General features: G+C 53.1%; 1 protein-coding gene across 1 annotated transcript in view; it reads right to left on the bottom strand.

Moving 5' to 3' along the window:
* Positions 1–4,875: 4,875 nt before the first annotated feature.
* LOC138513756 (acyl-coenzyme A amino acid N-acyltransferase 1-like) overlaps positions 4,876–24,337 on the bottom strand; it is a 115,765-nt gene continuing 96,303 nt past the window's right edge. Inside the window, exon 4 of the mRNA XM_069628845.1 lies at positions 4,876–5,925. Coding sequence (XP_069484946.1) covers positions 5,329–5,925 — 597 coding nt within the window. The 3' untranslated portion in view covers positions 4,876–5,328. The remainder of the gene's footprint in view (positions 5,926–24,337) is intronic.

The following is a 24,337-nucleotide window of genomic DNA, read 5'->3' as shown; positions in this document are numbered from 1 at the left end:
TAACACCTCCACTCAGAACGTATGGAATATAGCATATGAAAAAGAATAGCAGCAGTTTTGATCCAATTATCCTAAAGTTGAATGTAAAAACTCATCTAGTTTGTGAGGCCCATGTGCTGAAAAAACGTAACGATGGCCAAAGTTACATTTACATGTTCATCACTGAACAAAATAGACCACACAGCTTCCTCCGTTAAAATCCTGTACTGACTAAAACATTTACTTGTCGGCCAAACAAGGGCAAAACAACAATAATTGTCTCAAAGTTTCAATTTGAGAAACAACCTTGCAAGATCAGCAACAAATATCCTCCTTCGTCCATTTTTGCCACTTACACTGCACCTCTATAGTAGTCAATAAATTCAGACACACTCCAAGAAATAGATTTCGCTGAAAAGGGTCAAGGAACTTACCCAAATATCTTGCCAGAGTGTTAAAAGCCATTGGGCCTCATTACGGCCTGTGCGGAATGAGTTAATGGGTCCCGCTAATGGGTGCGGACCCGTTAACACCATTCCGCACGATTACAAGCTCTCCTCGCAGGACCCGGTAAGAAAGACCTGGTCAAACCAGGTGTCGTTACCGGGTCCCGCGAGGGAAAGAGGGAGCAAACAACGGGCGGCTCATAATCGGCCCCTTGTTTGCTCCCTTTCCCATTCCCATTGAGCCCTATGGGGCTCAGATGGGGATGGGGAAGGTCCGGGCCCGGGTTCCCAGAGGGAGGAATTACCGGGCCCTCCGTATTCGGAATGGCCCGGTAATTCCTCAATCTGGGAACCCAGTAAAGGAGCCCGGTTTGGCGGCAGCCATGGAGCCAATAGCTCCATGGCTGCCGCCAAACTCGTAATGTTTCCCATTGTCTCATTTTTAAACAGTACAAAGACCTTATATTTCCTACATTGGGCTTGCGTTTCAAGCCAATCGTACAGCCAGAGTTTCTCCTTGACTTTATCAGAGTTTTCAAGCAGTTTGTCTGGAGGGATTAGTTGCAAACAGGGTCGGACTGACCTATAGGACATTAGGCCCATCGCTGAAGCAAAAATGCAAAATGCTGGTGTGGGCCATTTTGAGTTAATTCACTATGTCGCTAGTAGTTTTGACCAGTGTTGCCGAATAAATATTCTTTGAAATGCACAATTTGCATCACATTTTATCAAAAGAACTCCCCCTTGGGTGCTATTCAAACAGTGTCGCAAAAGGAATTAATTGCGACGTGCAACTGTGGGTCACTTTTTCATTGGTGCACGAGACAACGAGACAAAACTTGGTCAGAGTCTGCAGATAACATTCCAGTGGACATTTCCTCATAAAAGCCCAGGGCGTCCATTTTACCACAATGGGGAGGGAAAGCAGCCCCAACTCATAGCGCGTCACCTGAATGGGAAAGCTTCGAGGTAACGAAGGAATTATTTTCCAAAATATCCCTTCCAATGTATTTCTCTGCAACGAAAGGCTGTATGAATGAGTACCTGTACCATTACCGTTGGTAATAAGAGTAACAACTATTAGCACATCACTTAGAAACAGGGGGAATGTAGAAGGTGGCTCTATATACAAAATGTTACCTTATTATTTAATTCGTTCCCATCTGTCTAAATCAATCCTTGGCTGGACATTGTCTCTTTCAGGAGAGAGAAAACATCTCTGGTGTGAAACAGTATGTGCTCTCTGGTAAAGAAAACACATAAGAGTGTTTTTCGTGTTAAAACTGGCTCTCTGTGGGGTGCATGCTCTTTGAGGCTTAATGTAAAATTAATGCATAAAGGTCATGTGTAAAACTTTCATGCACTGATTCTATTTACTCCTCATTGTCATGATAGGTTATTTATAACGCGCTTAATACCCAGAGGTTTCTAAGCGTGGACCAGGGGATCGAACCCATGTTGCTACGTGCCATCTTGCTTCCAAGGCGAGCACGTTGCCGCTGAGCTATCTTCCCAGGACAATGCATTTGCAGGGCAGCGAGGGCACACAATTATAATGTATAATATTACAATATATATTTCTGCCTGCCCTGCCATATAAATGCGAAAGTATTTTCTCCCACATGACATGTCATGCTGGCGTGAATGCTGTGGATTTTTTACACCAGCAAAAAGCGGGCAGATTCCAGAGGATTCCATTGTAAATGCTGCCTCTCATGAATGGCAGGCAGTGTTTGCTCTGCGTAAAAGAGGCGTGAAGACGCTTTTGCCTCCACTTCACACCTCCCTTTTCCAATGCTCCTGCAACCCGTGGTGGAAAAAGAAAAAAATGTAAAGGGGAAATCCCAAAAGGGCCGGGGTGGGGCAGAGTTTGGAGGAGGGGGCGGAGTTCCATGGGGGTAGAGCTGGCAGTTGAACTCCACTCAAAGGAAATGTTCAAAAGAATAGTTTAAAAATGGCGCAATTTCTTTCCTGCTGTTTTTTTCAAAACTCGACACTTTACACCATTTCCACTTTAAATCATTTCCATGATAGTGGTGCACCCAAAACAGTGGTCGAAGTGAGCGGGAGCAGTCGGGCGTGGTGCTCCTCTACTTTTTGAAATGACCTTTTACAGCTCCTATACTTTTATTTTAAAAAGAAACCATTCCAGAATGGTTTCGTTTTAAAATAAAAGTGTAGGAAGAAGTTGAAACTTGCACTTTCAGGGCACTGCACTGAATGTTACCTTAAACAGCAGGTGCATGTGTTTGCAGATTTGTATTGTGTGTGGGAGGGGGCGTGGCGATGGGGTGTGTGGGAAGCCGGGACATGCCAGCAGGGAACATAGTTCGACTACTTCTTTTCGTACACTTCGACCACTGACCCAAAATACTTTTGGTAATGCCGTGATTATTAGTACATTAAGCTGTGGAGTACATGAGGAGGGCTGTAGGGGGGGGGGGGCGTTAGCTTGCACCCCAGTGGCTCTTTCAGTAGCCGGACTGGGAAATTTGGGCTGGCCGCTGGCAACAATGATTCATTGTCATCCTGGCAGCAGGACGCCATGCCCGTTCAGCACCCTCATCCAAACGTCTTGGCAGCGGCACACCTCCCATTGGCCACCCACATTGACAATGAGGGTGCCGAATGGGAGGTGTCCTGCTGCCAAGACAAGGACTGTACTGAGCAGGAGCGCACCACCAGCAAAGAGGGGTCCATGTGCCACCCCGCTCTGAGCCACTGCAGCAGCTGCTGCCTGGAGCAGTGACAGTGCTCCTGTGTGCCCCCTCCAACTCCAGTCCTGAGTTCATTCACTAGTCTGACTTCAGAAATAAGTCAGATCATTTCTTTCTGAGTCAGACTAGTGAATGCACTCAGGACTGGAGCTGGAGGGGTACACAGGAGCACTGTCTGGTGACATTTCTTTCTGGGCATCTATGATAAACTGGTGGTTTATCACGCATGTCCATAAAAAAGTCATGCCACAGTAAAAAAGAAAAAGGGCTAGAATGGCTGCTCCCAAATGGCAGTTTAGCCAAATAATAACGCATAGCATGCTTGCTTTAAAACCAAGTATGATTTGTGTTATTTCTTAGCTAGACTGCATTTGGGGACGGACCAGGGATGACGTCAGGACCTTTCAATCTTTTCAAATGAAAAGGGCCTCGAGCCTCAGGGGATCCCCCAGCAGCTGCCCCCATGTTGTCAGTCAGCAGTCTTGAAACACGGCAATATATTCATTTCTCTATTTTCCTTCGGGGTTTAATATGTGCGCTTTGCAGCGCTCGCATTACAAGCTGCGTTTTCTCTGCCCATGGGATATACAGAAGGATTATCACCTGATTGCCTTCTAACAATGGTTCCTCCATGTGAGCCTCTTGCTGACAAAGAAGGGTTTAGAGCTCTTCAGTTTGGGCTCCCTGCTGGCTGGACGTCTCATGATAATTGGAGGCTATTAAACGTATCTTTGTTGCCATTGTAATTTATACACGCCATGGGTGCCTCAGACTGTTTTCGCTGTAAGCAGGAGGGTTTCTAACCATCATGTTGGAAAGGGCCACCACACGTCTTTAGCCGGGCCCGGGGCAGCCCGTCTAGCCCTTTCTTACTGTGGCATGGCATTTTGTCTGGGGATCCATGATCAAGCAAGTATGTTCTGAATTATTAATAGCCTAGTCTGACATTTTGGAGCAGCCAGTCTTGCCCTTTCTTACTATGGCATGAGTATTTGTTCTGGACAGCAGTATTGCCGTATGTTCACACTCTGCACCCTCCATGCACAATGGAGGGCATAGCAGGAGCACGCTCGGTGTCCCACTCCAGGCCCAAATAAGGGGCAGAGCACGAGCTCAAAGCTCCATGTCCCACTCTTGTCCGAATGTTGCAGGGAGAAGGTACGGAGTCAAGTCATCACATGGGGGCAGGAACGACTCAGTTTAGCATTCATTTTCCAAGGGTCATTTGGCGGGGAGTAGCAGGACATTTTGTGTGGTGTGGCTCGCCTCGCCCACCTCTCACTCTTGCAATACTGGATAGTCCCCTGACATTAAGGGATCAACACTCTACAATAAAGGCTAACAGGGTAGTTCAGCAGGTTATTAGACCGTTGCTGAGATTTTATATATTAAAAACTGGTTGTTAATCATATGACATTTCGAAATTCCTTACAAAAAACAAGTGATATAAAATGTGTTTGGCAAGGGTATGGATTTGGCTGGTCGCTTGCTTATATTCAGGGCAGAGGTGGGAGTATTTCTACCCCTGTTGTCAAAATCAAAAGTTGGCACCCACGAACCCTAAGTTTAATTTCCTAATAATTGCTGTGAGCAGAACAGATGATTAAGCAGTTTGACAAGCATATAACATCTGTATAAATATAACCTGTGATAAAACACAAAGGAAGGGACACAAAAATACAGAGTATTTGTGTGCTAGTCCGACTAGAAAAAAGAAACATTTCAAAGAAAACTAGTGAATACAAGTTTAAGCAGCTTTTTTGAGTTTGGAAATTATTATTTTTTTCCTATGAAAGTGTAAGATGCACATTTGGAAAATAATAGTGCGCACAGCGTATAGAAGATATGCTTTTAACAGTAATGACCCCCCCCCGCCGCCCCAGTCATAGCCAATCGATTCCTGTGGTGTCCGTTTCAGGCCAGAAGAAAGAAAACAGGTTAGGCAAATAGGTCCTGCAAACACACGAATGAAGGCTGAGTAAAAGAGCACAAAGCAGATTAGATCACCGAGCCCCCAGCTTTCCTTGACGAAACTGAGGGCTCAGTAGAGCCTTGTCAGGGCTGAGGCAGGCCGGGTCCGAGACCCGTGGACACACCTAATGCTGTATCTCGGACCTGGCAAGAGCCAGCCCATGGACCAGCGCTGCCTGCAACTGTGCAGAGGCAGAACAGGTAAAGACTAATGCTCAGAGCCTGCTGCTCCCTGCCTTCCCTATATGCTTGTGGAGAAAGTTCTGGATCTCGCACCATGCGTGCTCTTGAGCCCTGGCATGGGCCACTTCCTCTCCTCCCCAGGCTAAAGGCATGGGGCTGCGGCCCATGAGGGTCTCCCGGCACAGAGGTGTGCCAGGAGGCTCGAAGAGGTGTCCGGCTCCCGGATAGGTCAGCAGCTCTCCGGCCTGCTTGCCATGCATTCTCATCTTCACCAGCGCCTCTGCTGCAAACTCTGCACTGTTGCAGCTCTGGTCCTGCTCTCCTACTACAAAGAGGATGCTGCCAGTGGCCTTCTCCATGGGGATCGCTGCCCCGGCATGCGCCTCCTCGCGGTGCGCCCCATAAAGTCCCCTGGAGACCAGAGCCCCTGTGTCTGTGATGAGTGTTCGCTCAACGCAGTAAGGGGCGCCCTGAAGGCTGCGCCCCCGATATCGCAGCCGGGTCCCATAAAGAGCGGTGCGGCCGTTGATGGAGACGACGGCCGACACTTGATTCAGGAAGGCTGCCATGGCGAGTCCAAGCTCGGCTCCTTTCGAGCTGCCAACAACACCAATTCCAGGACCCCTGACCTGAAATGACAAAAAGCCAAAAAAGCAGGGGGCATTAGTCGCAGAGAATTTTTTTCCTTCTTCAAATATGTTCACACTTACATTGTGGTTTACATTTATATATCTTATTACTGTTTTTGGTGGGCATGTGCATTGTCTTTGATCGACATCAAAAAAAATGCAGGCACTGATCTGAGGGGTGAGTTGAAGTATAGGACTGAATTATTCAAGTGAAAATTTGAAATTGGGCATCTTCAAGATCACTTTACGTAAGTTGATGACCTGTAGAATTCATAACCAGTAGGTACAGACAACGCCCAGTACAGTAGAGGATATGGCAGGATTCTTCCTGGCCACCACCAGTAACAATACAAGCAGAAAGGGGTGCTGCACCTTTTAATGTCCGATGGCACCGGACTGTCCCTCCAAATAGCAATCATTGCCTTACAGGTCACAGGCTTAAGTTATGTTTACCTACCTAAATTACAAATATTCACTTGACGAGTACTCCTATTTATTTATTTAGCAATTTGTATAGCGCAACGAACCCGAGGGAATCTAGGCATTGTTCTCTGAATAATATATTTGAAGTCATCAGAGCTACTTTTGGGATGCCGATACTAGCAATTTGTCTGCAACACAAAACGGTGCTGGAGCACCGTAAGTAAACTTGTAGACTAATTCTTCCCACCACACATCAGCTCAACAACGATCCCCTGATCCCCCTCACTACCCACAGGGTATATCTATCTTACCAAAAATCTCAGAGTTAGAACCCCCATTTTTCATAAGTGCCACCCGTTTAAAGGGCAACAATAGCAGCAGAAGTGAAATCCGACATTCTATATTATCCTAACAGACCTAAGGACAATAGACAGAGGGAAAGGAAGCACTACACCACGAGCCCCAACCCGGTGGGTGACAAACAGAATGTGTCATCATTACCCAGTCCACCCACCACCCAGATAACAAGAGAATAGAGATATTACCAAACCAAGCCCCACACCAGAAGAAAGGTTCAGACGCACCTATCAACCCAATCAATACTCACTATGATACAGCAGGGTCAGCGCATCCCCAACAAAGCGAGTCGGCCCAAGAGGAACCAGCATCAACCCAACCCGCAGGGATAGAACTAGAACGGAATCAGAAAGTACCTGAATCAGGACACAAACCCCACTAACCCCACTAACCCAACCCTCAATCTTCTGCATACTTAAACCACACAAAGCTACACAACCATCTCTCTCCCAGCAATCCGCACGCACTTTACCACACCGCATCAACAACACATAAACTTAACCCACAGCACGCAAGACCTTGCCGGATCCGATGCTAGCACCAATGCCCAGCACTCTGTGTACACCGAGCTGCAGCTGCCAACAGCACATCACTTCTCCCACTCTCCTGCTCCCCTCCTCCAGACTAACCATACCCATCCTTCCTGTTTACGGATCCACCAGAGCGCCTGGGGACCATTTCCGTTGGTGACGGTGGGCTATACAAGTACCTTTAACATAACATTATGACATCTCACCCATGCAAAAGGTGATTACTAACATCAGTTAATAAGGGCTAAAATGTATTGCACAACCATAAAACACGCGTGACTCTTGACAGTGAGGCAAAATCCATCAGCAATGTGCCATATCAAGAGAGGCATTAAAAGCGGACAAAAAATGGGAACCCTCAAATGGGGGGCGGCAGCCAGCACATGTTGCTCGTCGACACAGCTTCTGTTATGTTAATATTCTTTTATTCTGCACCAAACCACCATCTTAGTAATACCAGAGCACCTAGGCTTTTCTGTGGAGTGGCGTACTGTGCCCTCACCAGGGGTATCTATCCTGGCCTTAGTCTACTGTAATAACAAATTGAGCAGATGAACTTGGGAAAGCAGAAAAAAAAGATGCTACGAACACAGGGGGGGGGGGGGGGGGTAGGGGGCAGAGAGGCAGTGCGGGGGTGGGGGGGGGGGGTGTTTTGATTGCATGGGTGTGTGTCAGTCCTATTAGGTGGACCATGATTCTGCAAAAGGGAGGAGGTAGATAAGTGCTAATGTGTTGTGATAACTGGCCTGTGTTTTCAAGGCAGATTTGGAGAATTGAAAGTTGGGAGACAATGTAATGTTGGATGCTTGAGGGGATCAAGAGTGCGCTCGGCAATCCTGGAAGTTTGGTGGCTTCATTGCCTGGGCCTCTCTATTCATTGCGCCCCAGGCCAAGCTCCAGAATATTAATTCTGTGACTGCCACGCCTGAGCCAACCTTGTCATAGTCAAGAAATCGGAGACTGTGAATAAGTGTGCAATGACAGACTGGTACCCTTCTCAATTGTTCTTTTACTATGCTTTGACTATGACACACTCTTTACTGCACTTTATGCCAGAGTAAGGCCACCTCACAGGACGGATTAGTATTATTATTAGTAGTAGGGTATTTAATGAGGGCAGACCTAGCTTCATGAAGCAATGGAGCGCTTTACAATCATAGGGAGGAAGAATACGATCGGGAATGTTATGTTATGTTAAAGGTACTTATATTGCGCACCGTCACCAATGGAATTGGCCCCCAGGCGCTCAGGTGGATCTGTAAATGAGAAGGTGGGATGGATTAGTAGGGCGAAGAGGGAGTAGGATAGTGAGAGGAGTGGTGTACTGTTGGCAGCTTCAACTCGGTAGACACCGGGTGCTGAGCTTTGGTGCGAGTGTTGGATCGGTGTCAGTCCGCGTGTGCTGTTGGTGCGGCTTGTGTGTTGTTGCGGTGTGGTGAAGTGCGTGCAGCTTGTTGTGCGAGAGATGGTTGTGTGAGTATTTTGAGTGAGAAGTATGCAGAGAGTTTGAGCTTATATTGGTTAGTGGGTTATATGGCATTTAACATACTAACATTCACAGTTCTGTCTAAGTGTAGTACTTGCTGATCTACATATTCCGTCCAAGTGTGGCACTCGCTAACCTTCACAGTAATTATCTAGGTGTGGCATGTGATAACATTCATAATCCTATCTAGGTCTGACGCAGGCTAATGTTCTCAATTCTAGGTGTGGCACATGCTAACATCCAAGTTCCATCTAGGTGTGGCATATAACATTCACATTAACATTTGCTTTCGTCTACACCTTTTGTTGGAACTTTTATTTGAGAACTGCAAGAGACATTCCCCCATCACCTTTTATATTTAGCTTGTGAGGGACAGGCTAGGATTTGGACACAGGATGGCAAACTTTATTTTGGACATACAGTTTCATTAGCTAGTTTTGTTGAGGCAGGGAAACCCCTCTTAGACATAGGGATAGCTAGGATTTCCTCCTCCCCCTCCATTTCCTTTGTGCATAAAAGTCTTTACCAATCAACATGCCACCCTTGTGTCCGTCTCTTACTCCTAGACCCTCACAAAGCATAGAAAAACAAGGGAGTGGGGATCCAACAGGGGAGGGAGGGCAAAAGTTAGCAATGGATCTGCAAGTAACCAGGGGTGGAAATAGTGGCAATCAAGTCACCCAGTCTCAAGGAAAGTGAGGAGTAGACGGTGTATGGACCTAGGTGTTAGGGAGGAGCCATTCCCGATTTCCTTCCTGAACTGTAGACGCCAGGGTGTGAGTCGGATGTTGATGGGGAGGATATTTGAAAGTCTTGGGGCATAGACAGAAGGCTTGTTTTATGTTTTTTTCCTTCCTGCACTGGTGGAGTTCAAGTCTGCACATGTCTTTTTTTCTAGTGGATCCTAGGCCTAGCCTAAGGAGATGCTGAGTTTCTAAGTGAGGTCGCTTTGAGACTTCAGGGTCACAGTCTTGTATATGATGCAGCAGGATTTGAAAATGATACTGGCTTGCAGCAGGAGCCAGTGTAGTTCAATGAGGTTCGGGGTGATGTGGTCGGATTTGCAAAGTCTTTTAATGAGTCGTTTCATTTAGTTTAGTTTAGAGTCGTGCTGTGAGACACCTCTCAGGGGAACCCAGGTAGTTGCTGGAAGGTCTTCCAAAAGGGCACTGCCACCATCCAGGTGGGAAAGGACCTAAGAGCTTGGGCAGCAGATCTGAAGTTGTTTTCTGAAATGAAGGACTTGATTGTTCACAGGAGAGAACTTTGGTGGGCTGAGAATGAGGGGGCTAGGAAGGAAGCTTTGAGGCCACAAGCCAACAATCGTGAGCACCAGTACACACAAAGATCAACACTGAGGGGCCCTTAGCCCAAGTGGAGAGAATGGGAGAGAGAGAGAATGGGAGAGAGAGAGAGAGAGAGAGAGAGAGAGAGAGAGAGAGAGAGAGAGAGAGAGAGAGAGAGAGAGAATGGGAGAGAGAGAGAGAGAGAGAGAGAGAGAGAGAATGGGAGAGAGAATGAGAGAGAGAGAAAGAGAGAGAAAAAGAGAGAAAAAGAGAGAAAAAGAGAAAAAGAGAGAAAAAGAGAGAGAAAAAGAGAGAAAAAGAGAGAAAAAGATTAATTGTAATCTGGGCAGCTTGTACAACTGGAAGTCCCTTTAATAACAAAACCTGGGATGAGTTAATGTCCGAAATACAAATTTGACATGTTTGCAACTCCCTGAAAATGTACTAATCCTTTTCTTTTATGTTTTGTTTTCCCTTTATGTTAGGTTAACTATTTATTTACTGGTTATTTATAATGTGCCTATACACAATGTGTTTCGAGGTGCCAACTACAAAGATTGTATACTACACCAAGTCGTCACCACCACCATCACCACCACGGTAATCTCAGAACAAGTGTGTTCTTTTGTGAAAATGTTTAAGGACATGAACACTGGGCCTCATTACAGTTTTGCTTGTGTGGTAAAAGTGACAGTAATAACACCACCAGCACTTTTACCACAGCAGCAAAACACACAAGTTTGATGGTGGGGTCACTGATTCACCACCAGCCAAGACATGGAGGTAAATCCTACCCCCACCAGCAAAGAAGTGCCAGAATTACCGGCACTGGTGCCGGTAATTCCAGCAATCATCTCCATGGAGTCCTATGGAATTACTTACCTTACTGGCACTATGAATCTGCTGGTAATTCCGGCAGACAGAGTGCTGGTAATGGTAGATCCATTTGGTGGTATCCCACCGGTTAATACCAAACTTGTAATAACCCCTACTATCTTTGGCTCATCAGTGGTCAGATGCTAAGCCTTGCACAGTTATTCCATTAACTGCCCTCGGCATAGATACATGTACAAGGCAAGTCATCAGATAAAGGAATGCTTGACTTTCATCTCAGCCTAGTACTGTGACTTGAACCTTCAAGTGGTTTAGAGGGACCCTGCTAGATGTTCTTATATTGTGCGTATGGACTACTCCCAATATCATTATAATGGATCAATATATTCAGAATTGCCTTGAATAGTACCGAAAACCAGATGCACGCATTGACATACGAGTGAAAACAATTCCAATCGGGTAACTGCATAAGAAAGTGCATTGTGCTTTAAGTTCTGATAATGGGAATGCATAAGGAGGAAATGCTATAGAAAAGCAAATGGAACAAAGAGAAGTGTACATACAGATATGCATACCCAACATGTTTTTTCATCAATTCACATTATCTCTAGCATTTGGGTAGGCCAGTATTAATAGTTTAATACAAATTAAGTACAGGGCCGCATTGCGCCCTTTTCATAAAGTAGGGAGGAATAGTATAACAAGTAACTTCAACAGGATCAATCATTGTTGCAGCACAATATGTAGCACTTCTGTATGGGACATAGTAGTATTTAACCATATAATTATCTTAGCTTCTTCTGTGCTGGAACCAAACTAGCCAACATCAATACTATTTCTTCTCACATCATGTGCAAAAATATACTCTGCTCTCTCCCGTCACACTTAAGGCATAGCTATCCCACCTACATCTTAAGTTAGGACACTCATGATGATTCTGAATTGCCATCTCTTTAAAGGGATCCGACTCTTTATTCCGCAGGGAAATGTGAAAAACACTGCTGGCCAAAGGTCAAATCCCCAAATCACCTCTATGAAATCTTGTTCCGATGAACAGTCACTGCTCACAACTTTAAACAAGGACTGAAACAAGTCCACCATTATGACTGTATTAAGACCTTTCTTTGACCAAAGATGGAGATGATTTAGTAATTTGCCTTTCACAAATATTTCCCATGGTATTTGTTGTTAAACCACTCCTTACTTTGTTTTTCCTCCACTCACTGTTATTACTCTAGACTAATCAATACCTTAATCAATTGTGTTGATGTGTCTATAGTAAAAACAAAACCTTTCTGCTTGATATTAAAACAGTGTATTGTTGAACACATTTGTTTATTTTTACACTCAGAAAGCTTATCTCTAAAATAAAAATAATTAGTAACCATGGGAAAACAGGATAAATATATATATATATATATATTCAGTAAAAAAAAACTTTGTTAAAAGGGACGTTATGGTTAAGTTGCGCTACTAAAAACCTATGAAATTCAGTGAAAGAACTTTGTTAAAGGGACGTTATGGTTAAGTTGCGCTGCTAAAAACCTATGCAATTCAGTGAAAAAACTTTGTTAAAGCTAAGCAACCATAACTGGCGAAAACCATGTGGCCTAGATATGTCAGTAAAGGAAAAATGAGGGAGCCAGACACGTGATGTCATCAGTGAAGTCATCAATGACATTTGTGATGTCATCTTTGATGTCCTGGGTGTTAGTCTTAGCAGTGCACGGTGGTGGCGCGAGAGAGAGACACGGGCCATGAGCGGGGGTGGGGGGGGAACGGGAGAGAGACACGGGGCATGAGCAGGGGGGTGGGTGGTACAGAAGGGAGACACGGGGCATGAGCGGGGGTGGGGGGAACGGGAGAGAGACACGGGGCATGAGCGGGGGTGGGAGGGAACGGGAGAGAGACACGGGGCATGAGCGGGGGGTGGGAGGGAACGGGAGAGAGACACGGGGCATGGCATGAGCGGGGGGTGGGAGGGAACGGGAGAGAGACACGGGGCATGAGCGGGGGGTGGGGGGCACAGGAGAGAGACACAGGGCATGAACGGGGGGTGGGGGGAACAGGAGAGAGACAAGGGGCATGAGCGGGGGGGTGGGGGGCAACAGGAGAGAGACACGGGGCATGAGCGGGGGGAGGTGGGCAACATGAGAGACACCGGGCACGGAGCAGGACATTTCGGGGCGGCCGGGACGATTTGGCGTGGCCGTTTCGGCGCAGGAGCCGGTTCGGCACAGCGCGACAGCCCGCGCCAAATTGGCTGCACATAAATGTCCTGCGAGTTCTTCATGCAGGCACCACAGCCACGCAGAGTACACATCCAGGCCCGCGAAGGTGGGGGCTGTGCTGCTCCGAGCAGCACAGCCCCCACCTTCGCGGGCCTGGTGAAACTCGCATTTTCAGTGCACTGCACTGAACGTTTCCCTAAACAGCAGGCGATGTGCACTGGTGTGTGGCGCGCCAAAACATCCCGTCGCCGAACCAGCGACGCCGAAACGGGGTGTACCGACGGGGCATGAGCGGCTGGGGGAACAGGAGACAGACACGGGGCATGAGCGGGGGTGGGGGCAACAGGAGACAGACACGGGGCATGAGCGGGGGGTGGGAGCAACAGGAGACAGACACGGGGCATGAGCGGGGGGTGGGGGGAACAGGAGACAGACTCGGGGCATGAGCGGGGGGTGGGTGGGAGGGGCAAGACACACGGGGCATGAGCCGGGGTGGGTGGGAGGGGGAGACACACGGGGCATGAGCGGGGGTGGGCGGGAGGCAGCGACACACGGGGCATGAGCGGGGGGTGGATGGGAGGCAGCGACACACGGGGCATGAGCGGGGGGTGGATGGGAGGGAGAGACACACGGGGCATGAGCGGGGGTGGGCGGGAGGGAGACACAGAGGCATGAGCGGGTGGGGGAACAGGAGACAGACACGGGGCATGAGCAGGGGGTGGGCGGGAGGGGAGAGACACACGGGGCATGAGCGGGGGGTGGGTGGGTGGGAGGTTTGAGACACACGGGGCATGAGCGGGGGATGGGTGGGAGGGAGAGACACACGGGGCATGAGCGGGGGGTGGGTGGGAGGGAGAGACACACGGGGCATGAGCGGAGGGGTGGGCGGGAGGCAGCGACACACGGGGCATGAGCGGGGGGTGGATGGGAGGCAGCGACACACGGGGCATGAGCGGGGGGTGGATGGGAGGGAGAGACACACGGGGCATGAGCGGGGGTGGGCGGGAGGGAGACACAGAGGCATGAGCGGGTGGGGGAACAGGAGACAGACACGGGGCATGAGCAGGGGGTGGGCGGGAGGGGAGAGACACACGGGGCATGAGCGGGGGGTGGGTGGGTGGGAGGTTTGAGACACACGGGGCATGAGCGGGGGATGGGTGGGAGGGAGAGACACACGGGGCATGAGCGGGGGGTGGATGGGAGGCAGAGACACACGGGGCATGAGCGGGGGTGGGCGGGAGGGAGACACACGGGGCATGAGCGGGGGTGGGCGGGAGGGAGACACACGGGGCATGAGCGGGTGGGGGAACAGAAGACAGACACGGGGCAAGAGCGGGGGGTGGGGGGAACAACAGACAGACACGGGGCGGGGGGTGGGCGGGAGTTGAGACACACGGGGCATGAGCGGTGGGTGGGAGGGGGGCATGAGCGGGGGGTGGGTGGGAGGGGGGCATGAGCGGGGGGTGGGTGGGAGGGGGGCATGAGCGGGGAGAGACACACGGGGCATGAGCGGGGGGTGGGCGGACACACAGGGCATGAGCGGGGGGTGAGCGGGAGGGAGAGACACACGGGGCATGAGCAGGGGGTGGGAGGGAGAGACACACGGGGCATGAGTGGGGGGTGGGCGGTAGGGAGAGACACACGGGGCATGAGCGGGGGGTGGGCAGGAGGGAGAGACACACGGGGCATGAGCAGGGGGTGGGCAGGAGGAAGAGACACACGGGGCATGAGCGGGGGGTGGGCGGGAGGGAGAGACACATGGGGCATGAGTGGGGGGGTGGGCCGGAGGGAGAGACACACTGGGCATGAGCGGGTGGGGGGAACAGGAGACAGACACGGGGCATGAGCAGGGTGTGGGGGAACAGGAGACAGACATGGGGCATGAGCGGGGGTGGACGGGGGGGTAGACACACGGGGCATGAGCGGGGGGTGGGGGGAACAACAGAGACAGACACGGGGCATGAGCGGGGGTGGGCGGGAGGGGTAGACACACGGGGCATGAGCGGGGTGGGCGGGAGGGGTAGACACACGGGGCATGACCGGAGGTGGGCGGGAGGGGTAGACACACGGGGTATGACCGGAGGTGGGCGGGTGGGGTAGACACACGGGGCATGAGCCGGGGTAGACACACAGGGCATGAGCGGGGGGTGGGTGGGAGGGGTAGACACACGGGGCATGAGCGGGGTGGGCGGGAGGGGTAGACACACGGGGCATGAGCAGGGGGTGGGCAGGAGGAAGAGACACACGGGGTATGACCGGAGGTGGGCGGGTGGGGTAGACACACGGGGCATGAGCCGGGGTAGACACACAGGGCATGAGCGGGGGGTGGGCGGGAGGGGGGCATGAGCGGGGGTGGGGGGGAGGGGAGAGACACACGGGGCATGAGCTGGGGTGGGCGGGAGGGGAGAGACACACGGGGCATGAGCTGGGGTGGGCGGGAGGGGAGAGACACACGGGGCATGAGCTGGGGTGGGCGGGAGGGGAGAGACACACGGGGCATGAGCGGGGGGTGGGCAGGAGGGGAGAGACACACGGGGCATGAGCGGGGGGTGGGCGGGAGGGGAGAGACACACGGGGCATGAGCGGGGGGTGGGCGGGAGGGGAGACACACGGGGCATGAGCGGGGGGTGGGCGGGAGGGGAGACACACGGGGCATGAGCGGGGGGTGGGCGGGAGGGGAGACACACGGGGCATGAGCGGGGGGTGGGCGGGAGGGGAGACACACGGGGCATGAGCGGGGGTGGGCGGGGAGACACACGGGGCATGAGCGGGGGGTGGGCGGGAGGGGAGACACACGGGGCATGAGCGGGGGGTGGGCGGGAGGGGAGACACACGGGGCATGAGCGGGGGGTGGGTGGGAGGGGAGACACACGGGGCATGAGCGGGGGGTGGGTGGGAGGGGAGACACACGGGGCATGAGCGGGGGGGTGGGTGGGAGGGGAGACACACGGGGCATGAGCGGGGGGGTGGGTGGGAGGGGAGACACATGGGGCATGAGCGGTGGTGGGCGGGAGGGAGAGAGACACACGGGGCATGAGCGGTGGTGGGCGGGAGGGAGAGAGACACACGGGGCATGAGCGGTGGTGGGCGGGAGGGAGAGAGACACACGGGGAATGAGCGGGGGTGGGCGGGAGGGAGAGCGACACACGGGGCATGAGCGGGGGTGGGCGGAGAGACACACGGGGCATGAGCGGTGGCTGTGCCTCAGGGAGAGACACACGGGGCATGAGCGTGGTAGGGAGAAACACACGGGGCATGAGCAGGGGGTGGGCGGGAGGGAGAGACACACGGGGCATGTGCAGGGGGGTGGGCGGGAGGGATAGACACACGGGGCATGAGCAGGGCGTGGGCGGGAGGGGTAGACACATAGGGCATGAGTGGGGGGGTGGGCGGGAGGGATAGACACACGGGGCATGAGCGGGGGGGTGGGCGGGAGGGGTAGACACATAGGGCATGAGTGGGGGGGTGGGCGGGAGGAATAGACACACGGGGCATGAGCGGGGGGGTGGGCGGGAGGTCGAGAGACACATGGGGCATGAGCGGGGGTGGGGGAGAGACAGAGAGACACGGGGCATGAGCGGGGGGTGGGCAGGAGGGAAAGAGACACGGGGCATGAGCAGGGGGTGAGGGGGGAAGTGGGGAGAGACACACAGGGCATGAGCGGGGGGTGGGCGGGAGGGGAGACACACGGGGCATGAGCGGGGGTGGGCGGGGAGACACACGGGGCATGAGCGGGGGGTGGGCGGGAGGGGAGACACACGGGGCATGAGCGGGGGGTGGGCGGGAGGGGAGACACAAAGGGCATGAGCGGGGGGTGGGTGGGAGGGGAGACACACGGGGCATGAGCGGGGGGTGGGTGGGAGGGGAGACACACGGGGCATGAGCGGGGGGTGGGTGGGAGGGGAGACACACGGGGCATGAGCGGTGGTGGGCGGGAGGGAGAGAGACACACGGGGCATGAGCGGTGGTGGGCGGGAGGGAGAGAGACACACGGGGAATGAGCGGGGGTGGGCGGGAGGGAGAGCGACACACGGGGCATGAGCGGGGGTGGGCGGAGAGACACACGGGGCATGAGCGGTGGCTGTGCCTCAGGGAGAGACACACGGGGCATGAGCGTGGTAGGGAGAAACACACGGGGCATGAGCAGGGGGTGGGCGGGAGTTAGAGACACACGGGGCATGTGCGGGGGGGTGGGCGGGAGGGATAGACACACGGGGCATGAGCGGGGCGTGGGCGGGAGGGGTAGACACATAGGGCATGAGTGGGGGGGTGGGCGGGAGGGATAGACACACGGGGCATGAGCGGGGGGGTGGGCGGGAGGGGTAGACACATAGGGCATGAGTGGGGGGGTGGGCGGGAGGAATAGACACACGGGGCATGAGCGGGCGGGTGGGCGGGAGGTCGAGAGACACATGGGGCATGAGCGGGGGTGGGGGAGAGACAGAGAGACACGGGGCATGAGCGGGGGGTGGGCAGGAGGGAAAGAGACACGGGGCATGAGCAGGGAGTGAGGGGGGAAGTGGGGAGAGACACACAGGGCATGAGCGGGGGTGGGGAGACACAGGGCATGAGCGGGGGGTGGGAGGGATAGACACACGGGGCATGAGCGGGGGGTGACGGGGAGGGATAGACACATGGGGCTTGGGCGGGGGGGATAGACACATGAGGCATGACCGGGGGGTGGGCAGGAGGGGTGGGCATGAGCAAGGGATGGGCAGGAGGAGTAGATACACAGGGCATGAGCGGGAGGGGTAGACACACGGGGCATGAGCGGGGGGTGGGCGGGAGGGGTAGGCACACGGGGCATGAGCGGGGGGTGGGCGGGAGGGGTAGACACACGGGGCATGAGCGCGGGGTGGGCGGGAGGGGTAGACACACGGGGCATGAGCGCGGGGTGGGCGGGAGGGGTAGACACACGGGGCATGAGCGGGGGGTGGGAGGGAGGGATAGCCACACGGGGCATGAGCGGGGGGTGGGAGGGAGGGATAGCCACACGGGGCATGAGCGGGAGGGATAGACACACGGGGCATGAGCGGGGGATGGGCGGGAGGGATAGACACACGGGGCATGAGCGGGGGGTGGGCGGGTGGGAGAGACACACGGGGCATGAGCGGGGGGTGGGCGGGTGGGGTAGACACACGGGGCATGAGCGGGGGGTGGGCGGGAGGGGTCTAGACACACGGGGCATGAGCGGGGGGTGGGCGGGTGGGGTAGACACACGGGGCATGAGCGGGGGGTGGGCGGGAGGGGTCTAGACACACGGGGCATGAGCGGGGGGTGGGCGGGAGGGGTCTAGACACACGGGGCATGAGCGGGGGGTGGGCGGGAGGGGTCTAGACACACGGGGCATGAGCGGGGGGTGGGCGGGAGGGGTCTAGACACACGGGGCATGAGCGGGGGGTGGGTGGGAGGGGAGACACACGGGGCATGAGCGGGGGGTGGGTGGGAGGGGAGACACACGGGGCATGAGCGGGGGGTGGGTGGGAGGGGAGACACGGGGCATGAGCGGGGGGTGGGTGGGAGGGGAGACACGGGGCATGAGCGGGGGGTGGGTGGGAGGGGAGACACAGGGCATGAGCGGGGGGTGGGTGGGAGGGGAGACACACGGGGCATGGGCGGGGGGTGGGTGGGAGGGGAGACACACGGGGCATGAGCGGGGGTGGGTGGGAGACACACGGGGCATGAGCGGGGGGTGGGTGGGAGGGGAGACGCGGGGGGTGGGCGGGAGGGGAGACACACTGGCATGAGCGGGGGAGTGGGTGGGAGGGTAGACACACGGGGCATGAGCGGTGGGTGGGAGGGGAGACGCGGGGGGTGGGCGGGAGGGGAGACACACGGGCATGAGCGGGGGGTGGGCGGGAGGGGAGACACACGGGCATGAGCGGGGGGTGGGCGGGAGGAAGAGAGACACACGGGGCCTGAGCGGGCGGTGGGCGGGAGGGGTAGACACACGGGGCCTGAGCGGGGGGTGGGCGGGAGGGGTAGACACACGGGGCCTGAGCGGGGGGTGGGCGGGAGGGGACGACACATGGGGCCTGAGCGGGGGGTGGGCGGGAGGGGAGAGACACACGGGGCATGAGCGTGGGTGGGCGGGAAGGGAGAGACACGGGGCATGAGCGGGGGTGGGCGGGAGGGGAGAGACACACGGGGCATAAGCGGGGGTGGGCGGGAAGGGAGAGACACACGGGGCATGAGCGGGGGGTGGGCGGGAGGGGAGAGACACACGGGGCATGAGCGGGGGGTGGGCGGGAGGGGAGAGACACACGGGGCATGAGCGGGGGGTGGGCGGGAGGGGAGAGACACACGGGGCAGGAGCGGGGGGTGGGCGGGAGGGGAGAGACACACGGGGCAGGAGCGGGAGGGGAGAGACACACGGGGCATGAGCGGTGGGTGGGCGGGAGGGGAGAGACACACGGGGCATGAGCGGGGGGTGGGCGGGAGGGGAGAGACACACGGGGCATGAGCGGACATAAGTTTGTGTGCAGGCGGCAGATCCCGCTCCTCGGCCCTCCGCTGGCCACCATGTGCCGATGGCGTGAGCGGGGGGGCTGGAGGAACAGGGGAGACACGGAGCATGAGCGGGGGGTGGGAGGAACAAGAGAGACACAGGCATGAGCGGGGGTGGGGGACTTACTGTGTAGGCGGCAGATCCCGCTCCTGCTGACCTGACAAAGCCTCTCATGCGAGGAACAAAGATGGTGGGCGTCTCTGAAGCCACGACGCACTGCACGCTTTCACCGCATCCAATGAGAGAGCACGTCAGATGTCCACGGACATCACGCAAGCTGCTTGCCCAATCACCGTCCTGTCCGCGGAGCGAACAGGGAAGTGTGTCCACGAAGCGAACACAGATATCATTAATTTTTTTCACTTACATTTTTGTCATTTTTTTAAAAACTACTGGACGGATTTACACCAAATAAAGCAAAGCACGCTTTCGGGACCAAGCCGCCACTCCTGCCGCAAATTTGGTGTAAATCCGTCCAGCGGTTTGGGCTGTAGGCATGAGCAAAGTTTTTTCCCATTATGTCTATGGGAAAAAAACAAAGTTTTGGGACCCCCCCTATAAATTTTCCCCCCCTGGACGAATCCTCACCAAACTTTAAGTTATGGTTAAGTTTGTGTTTCCATAGGAAGAGCACTTTTTGGGCGGCTTATATCTTCGCTCCCCCTGGACGAATCCTCACCTCACCAAACTTTGCAAAAAAAGTATATGGCCCACTCTGAGGTTTTGTCTCACTGACCCAACTTCACATGACCAAATAACAGGCGTATGTGTGTGTTTTATTACTGCAAGAAGAATTTTTCGAATTTGGTTAATCTCATTTTCAAAATGTTTGCAGCGGGCACACACTACTTTAGCCCAAGGCCTATATCTGTCCCCGAAATCTCAACCACTTAATCAGGCACATTTGAGACATTGAGGGCTAAATAGTGCCTTTATCAGCCTCAAGGGGAAATGGCCTGATCAGTTCCTTGTCAAATATAAAACTTTGATGGACAATACCAAAATAACACCCTATCATCCCCAAATCTTGCCTGGAGGTCGTTAATGCAATTGATGGCTCATCACTCGTGTCTGGCATTGTGACTGAACGGACAACCAAGCTAATCATGACCACTGAATGCGGGCACAAAAAAAACCACTTTCGACCTTATTGCTGCCCCGCAGTTCAAGATCATTCTTGGGCTTCCATGGTTGAAACAACATAACCCGATGGTTGATTGACACTCCGGGGAAGTGAGTTTCCTCTCAGACCATTGTGAAAGATACTGTTTGATGGCCGGACAGGATCTTACAAGTCCAAGTCATGCACTTATGGACTCAGCCTACACTATCGCTGCTGTTATCAACACTCGGCTTATCTGGAGTATCAGGATGTTTTTGACGCAGGTGGGGTGGAAGTGCTTCCCCCACATAGGCCCTACGATTGTCCCATTTAATTGGTACCTAGTGCTAAGATACCGTCGGGTCGTGTCTACTCATTGACAACCAAGGAAGACACAATCCTGAAAGAATACATTGATAAGTTATTAAAGTCAGAGTTCATCTGCCATTCACGCTCTCCTGCAGCGTCTCCTTTGTTTTTTGTCCCCAAGAAGGAGGGCGACTTCCGTCCCTGCATTGATTATCGAGCCCTTAATGCTGTTACAGCCCGGAATCAGTATCCGATCCCGCTGATATCAGTCTTGCTTGATCAGCTTGGCTCTGGCAAAATATTCACGAAAATTGGATCTGAGAGGGGCATATAATCGTGTACGTATATGTGAGGAAGATGAATGGAAGACCGCTTTCAAGACTAAGTATGGCCTTTTTGAATACAAAGTTATTCAAAAAGGCCATATTTTTGGTCTATGCAATGCCCCTGCTACCTTCCAGTATTTCATCAATGAGTTATTTCACGATATGTTGGACTAATACTTTTGATTTACTCCCCTTCCTATGATACCCATGTTGTTCATGTAACCAGTGTGTTACGACACCTAAGAAAAAACCAACTATATGCCAAACTAGAAAAATGCACGTTCATGAGGTGGAGTTCCTCGGATATATTACTACCAGCAAAGGTGTCCAAATGAGTCAGTCCAAGGTATCCGCTATTCTGGATTGGCTGGTTCCTTTAAGTCTGAAAGCATTGCAATCCTTTCTTGGCTTTGCAAATTTTTATCGGCGCTTCATTTCTGCCATTGTTTGTTCGCTCACTGCTTTTACCAGTTCCAAAAAGGTCTTCAAGTGGAACCAGGAAGCCCAAAATGCTTTTGAGGCTCTAAAATCAGCCTTTACGTCGGCCCCGGTGCTCCAACATCCTGACCCGACCCAACCATTCATCGTCAAAGCAGACGCTTCCGACGTCGCTTTGGGGGCAATTCTGTCTCAAAATTGCCCGGATACCAGTGGGCTACATCATGTGGCCTTTCATTCAAGGAAGCTCACTCCTTACGAGAGGAATTATACGATTACAGAGCGGGAATTGTTGGCAGTCAGGGACGCATTCTTAATATGGAGACACCACTTGCTGGGCACTCAGGTCCCGGTTCAGGTATTCACAGATCACAGAAATCTATTGGCTCTCCAATCTGTGGAGTGCACTACTGCACATCATGCTCGTTGGCATGAGTTTTTCTCAATGTTTAATTTCACTGTTTCTTATCGCCCTGGTTCCCTGAATTCTAAGGCGGATGCTCTCTCTCGCCTCCATGGACCTTCAGAGTCCTCTCACATCTTCAGAACTCTGTTGCTGCCTACCCAGGTGGTGTGTGGGTGCACGTTGTGTCCCTCGCTTAAAGCCATGGTCCAGAGATGGGTAGAGACAGATCCTCCGGAATTGGCTTGTTATGAGTTAGAGATTGTGCATTCATTGCCCTATAAACAGGGGAAAATCCATTTGCCTGATTCGGCCAGTCGACGCATTGCTATGCAGTGGTGCCATGATTCCTATCTGGCTGCACCTCCTGGTATCAGGAAAACTACAGATCACCTAAAAAGATGGTTTTGGTGGCCATCCTTGGGTACAGATGTCGCGGATTACACAGCAACATGATCTATCTGCACTCAGTCCAAACCACCACATAAGCAAGCCTGTTGGTCTGTTGCAACCCATGCCGATACCAGAACGTCCCTGGTCCTTCATTTCCATGGACTTCGTTGTTGAGCTGCCGATGGTAGATGGCTTTGACACTATTTGGGTTGTATTACACAAAGATGGCAATCTTTGTGCCTTGCAGGGGCATTCCTACAACCCCAAGTTGGCAGATCTCTTCTTGAAAAATATCTTCAGGGTATTTGGTCTCCCCTTTATTGTGGTTTCTGATTGCGGTCCGCAGTTCACTTCTTGTTTCTGGAGGGCATTGACCACTTTGTTGGGTATCGATGATAGATAGACAAAGCGTCTAAATGCCATGATGTAGCAGTATTTACGTTGTCTCTCTTTTCAGCGGCAGGATGATTGGGTTTCAGTTCTGGCTCTGGCAGAATTTGCCTACAATAATTCACTCCACACAGCGACTCAGGTGTCTCCCTTCTATGCCCTTTTTGGCCAACATCCACGTTCCTTGACTCTTGCTCCGGACCTGCCACTGTATAATTCTGCGGCTCTCGTTTGTATCAGAGATTTGTCTAGCACCCACAGTCAAGTCAGGAGGCATTTATTGGAGGCTCAGAATCGGACAAAACAAATAAGCTGATCTCTGCCATACACTGGCTCCTGTCTACTGCCCTGGTATGAGGGTCTGGTTGTCGACACGGAACTTACGGTTGCCAGGTCAGAAACCTTTGCTTCCTCGGTTCGTGGGTCCGTACAAGGTCTCACAGGTCATCAATCCTGCAGTTGTCTGCCTGGTTCTTCAAGCGGCGTGGGAAATACATCCAGTTTTTCATGTGTCGCTGATTAAACCATGCCACACACCTCCACCCGGCTTCCCTCTTGTCCCCCACCAGTGAAGGTGCGGGGCTCTAAGGAGTATGAGGTGTGTGCTATTCTGGATACCAAGGGGTTAAACAGCAGGAGGTATTATAACGTTGACTGGAAGGGTTACAGTCTGGAGGAATGCACCTGGGAACCTGCTGGGAATATTCATGCCCCTGTGCTGTTGTCTTGTTTCTGGTCCTATCGAAGGGTGAGGGCCTCTTTGAGGGAAGATACTGTCAGGTTTCGGCAGTGTCCTGCAATTATTGGGTACAAGAAATGCCGAACAGTTAATAAGCATTATCATGCCTTTAATAGAATTCCTGTCTCTGGCCCTTTAAGGTTGGCATGGAAACGTTGGCATCCTGCCGGTACTTCCTGGTCCCGCTTTGTGCGGTGAGTGATGCTTTGTTTTCATCATGTGATCTGCCTTCTTAAGCTCCTCCTTCTCAGCATGCCGGCGTTTCTGAATCGAGTATTCTAGTGGCACTTTTTTGTGATTCCTTGTTCCTTACTCCTGGCCCTAACCCCCCCTGGTTTTGATCTTTGGAGTTTTCCTGGACCCAGATTGCTTGCTTGGGACTAGTTCGTTGCTCGTCCTGTCTACCATTTGACCCGCTTGACTTGACCAAGGACCGCATACCAACCTGCTCTCTCAAAATCCACTGTACCTCATTGCCAGCTCCTGTTCTTCGACCACGGGCCTCATACAGATTTGCTTTTGCCTACCCCTTTGCTCTGGTGACTTTTGTTCATCACACACAGATCTTGTCATTGTTCGGATTTGTTTACTTCTGGAACTCTTTACAGAACGTACACGGACTAGAGACTGCCTAATGTACGTTTAGGCGTCCTCGTG

This window comes from Ambystoma mexicanum, chromosome 12 (assembly GCF_040938575.1).
Source record: "Ambystoma mexicanum isolate Mex_15411 chromosome 12, UKY_AmexF1_1, whole genome shotgun sequence".
NCBI lineage: Eukaryota > Metazoa > Chordata > Amphibia > Caudata > Ambystomatidae > Ambystoma > Ambystoma mexicanum.
Note: the sequence above shows the minus strand (reverse complement) of the source record. Positions and strands in the feature narration are given on the sequence as shown.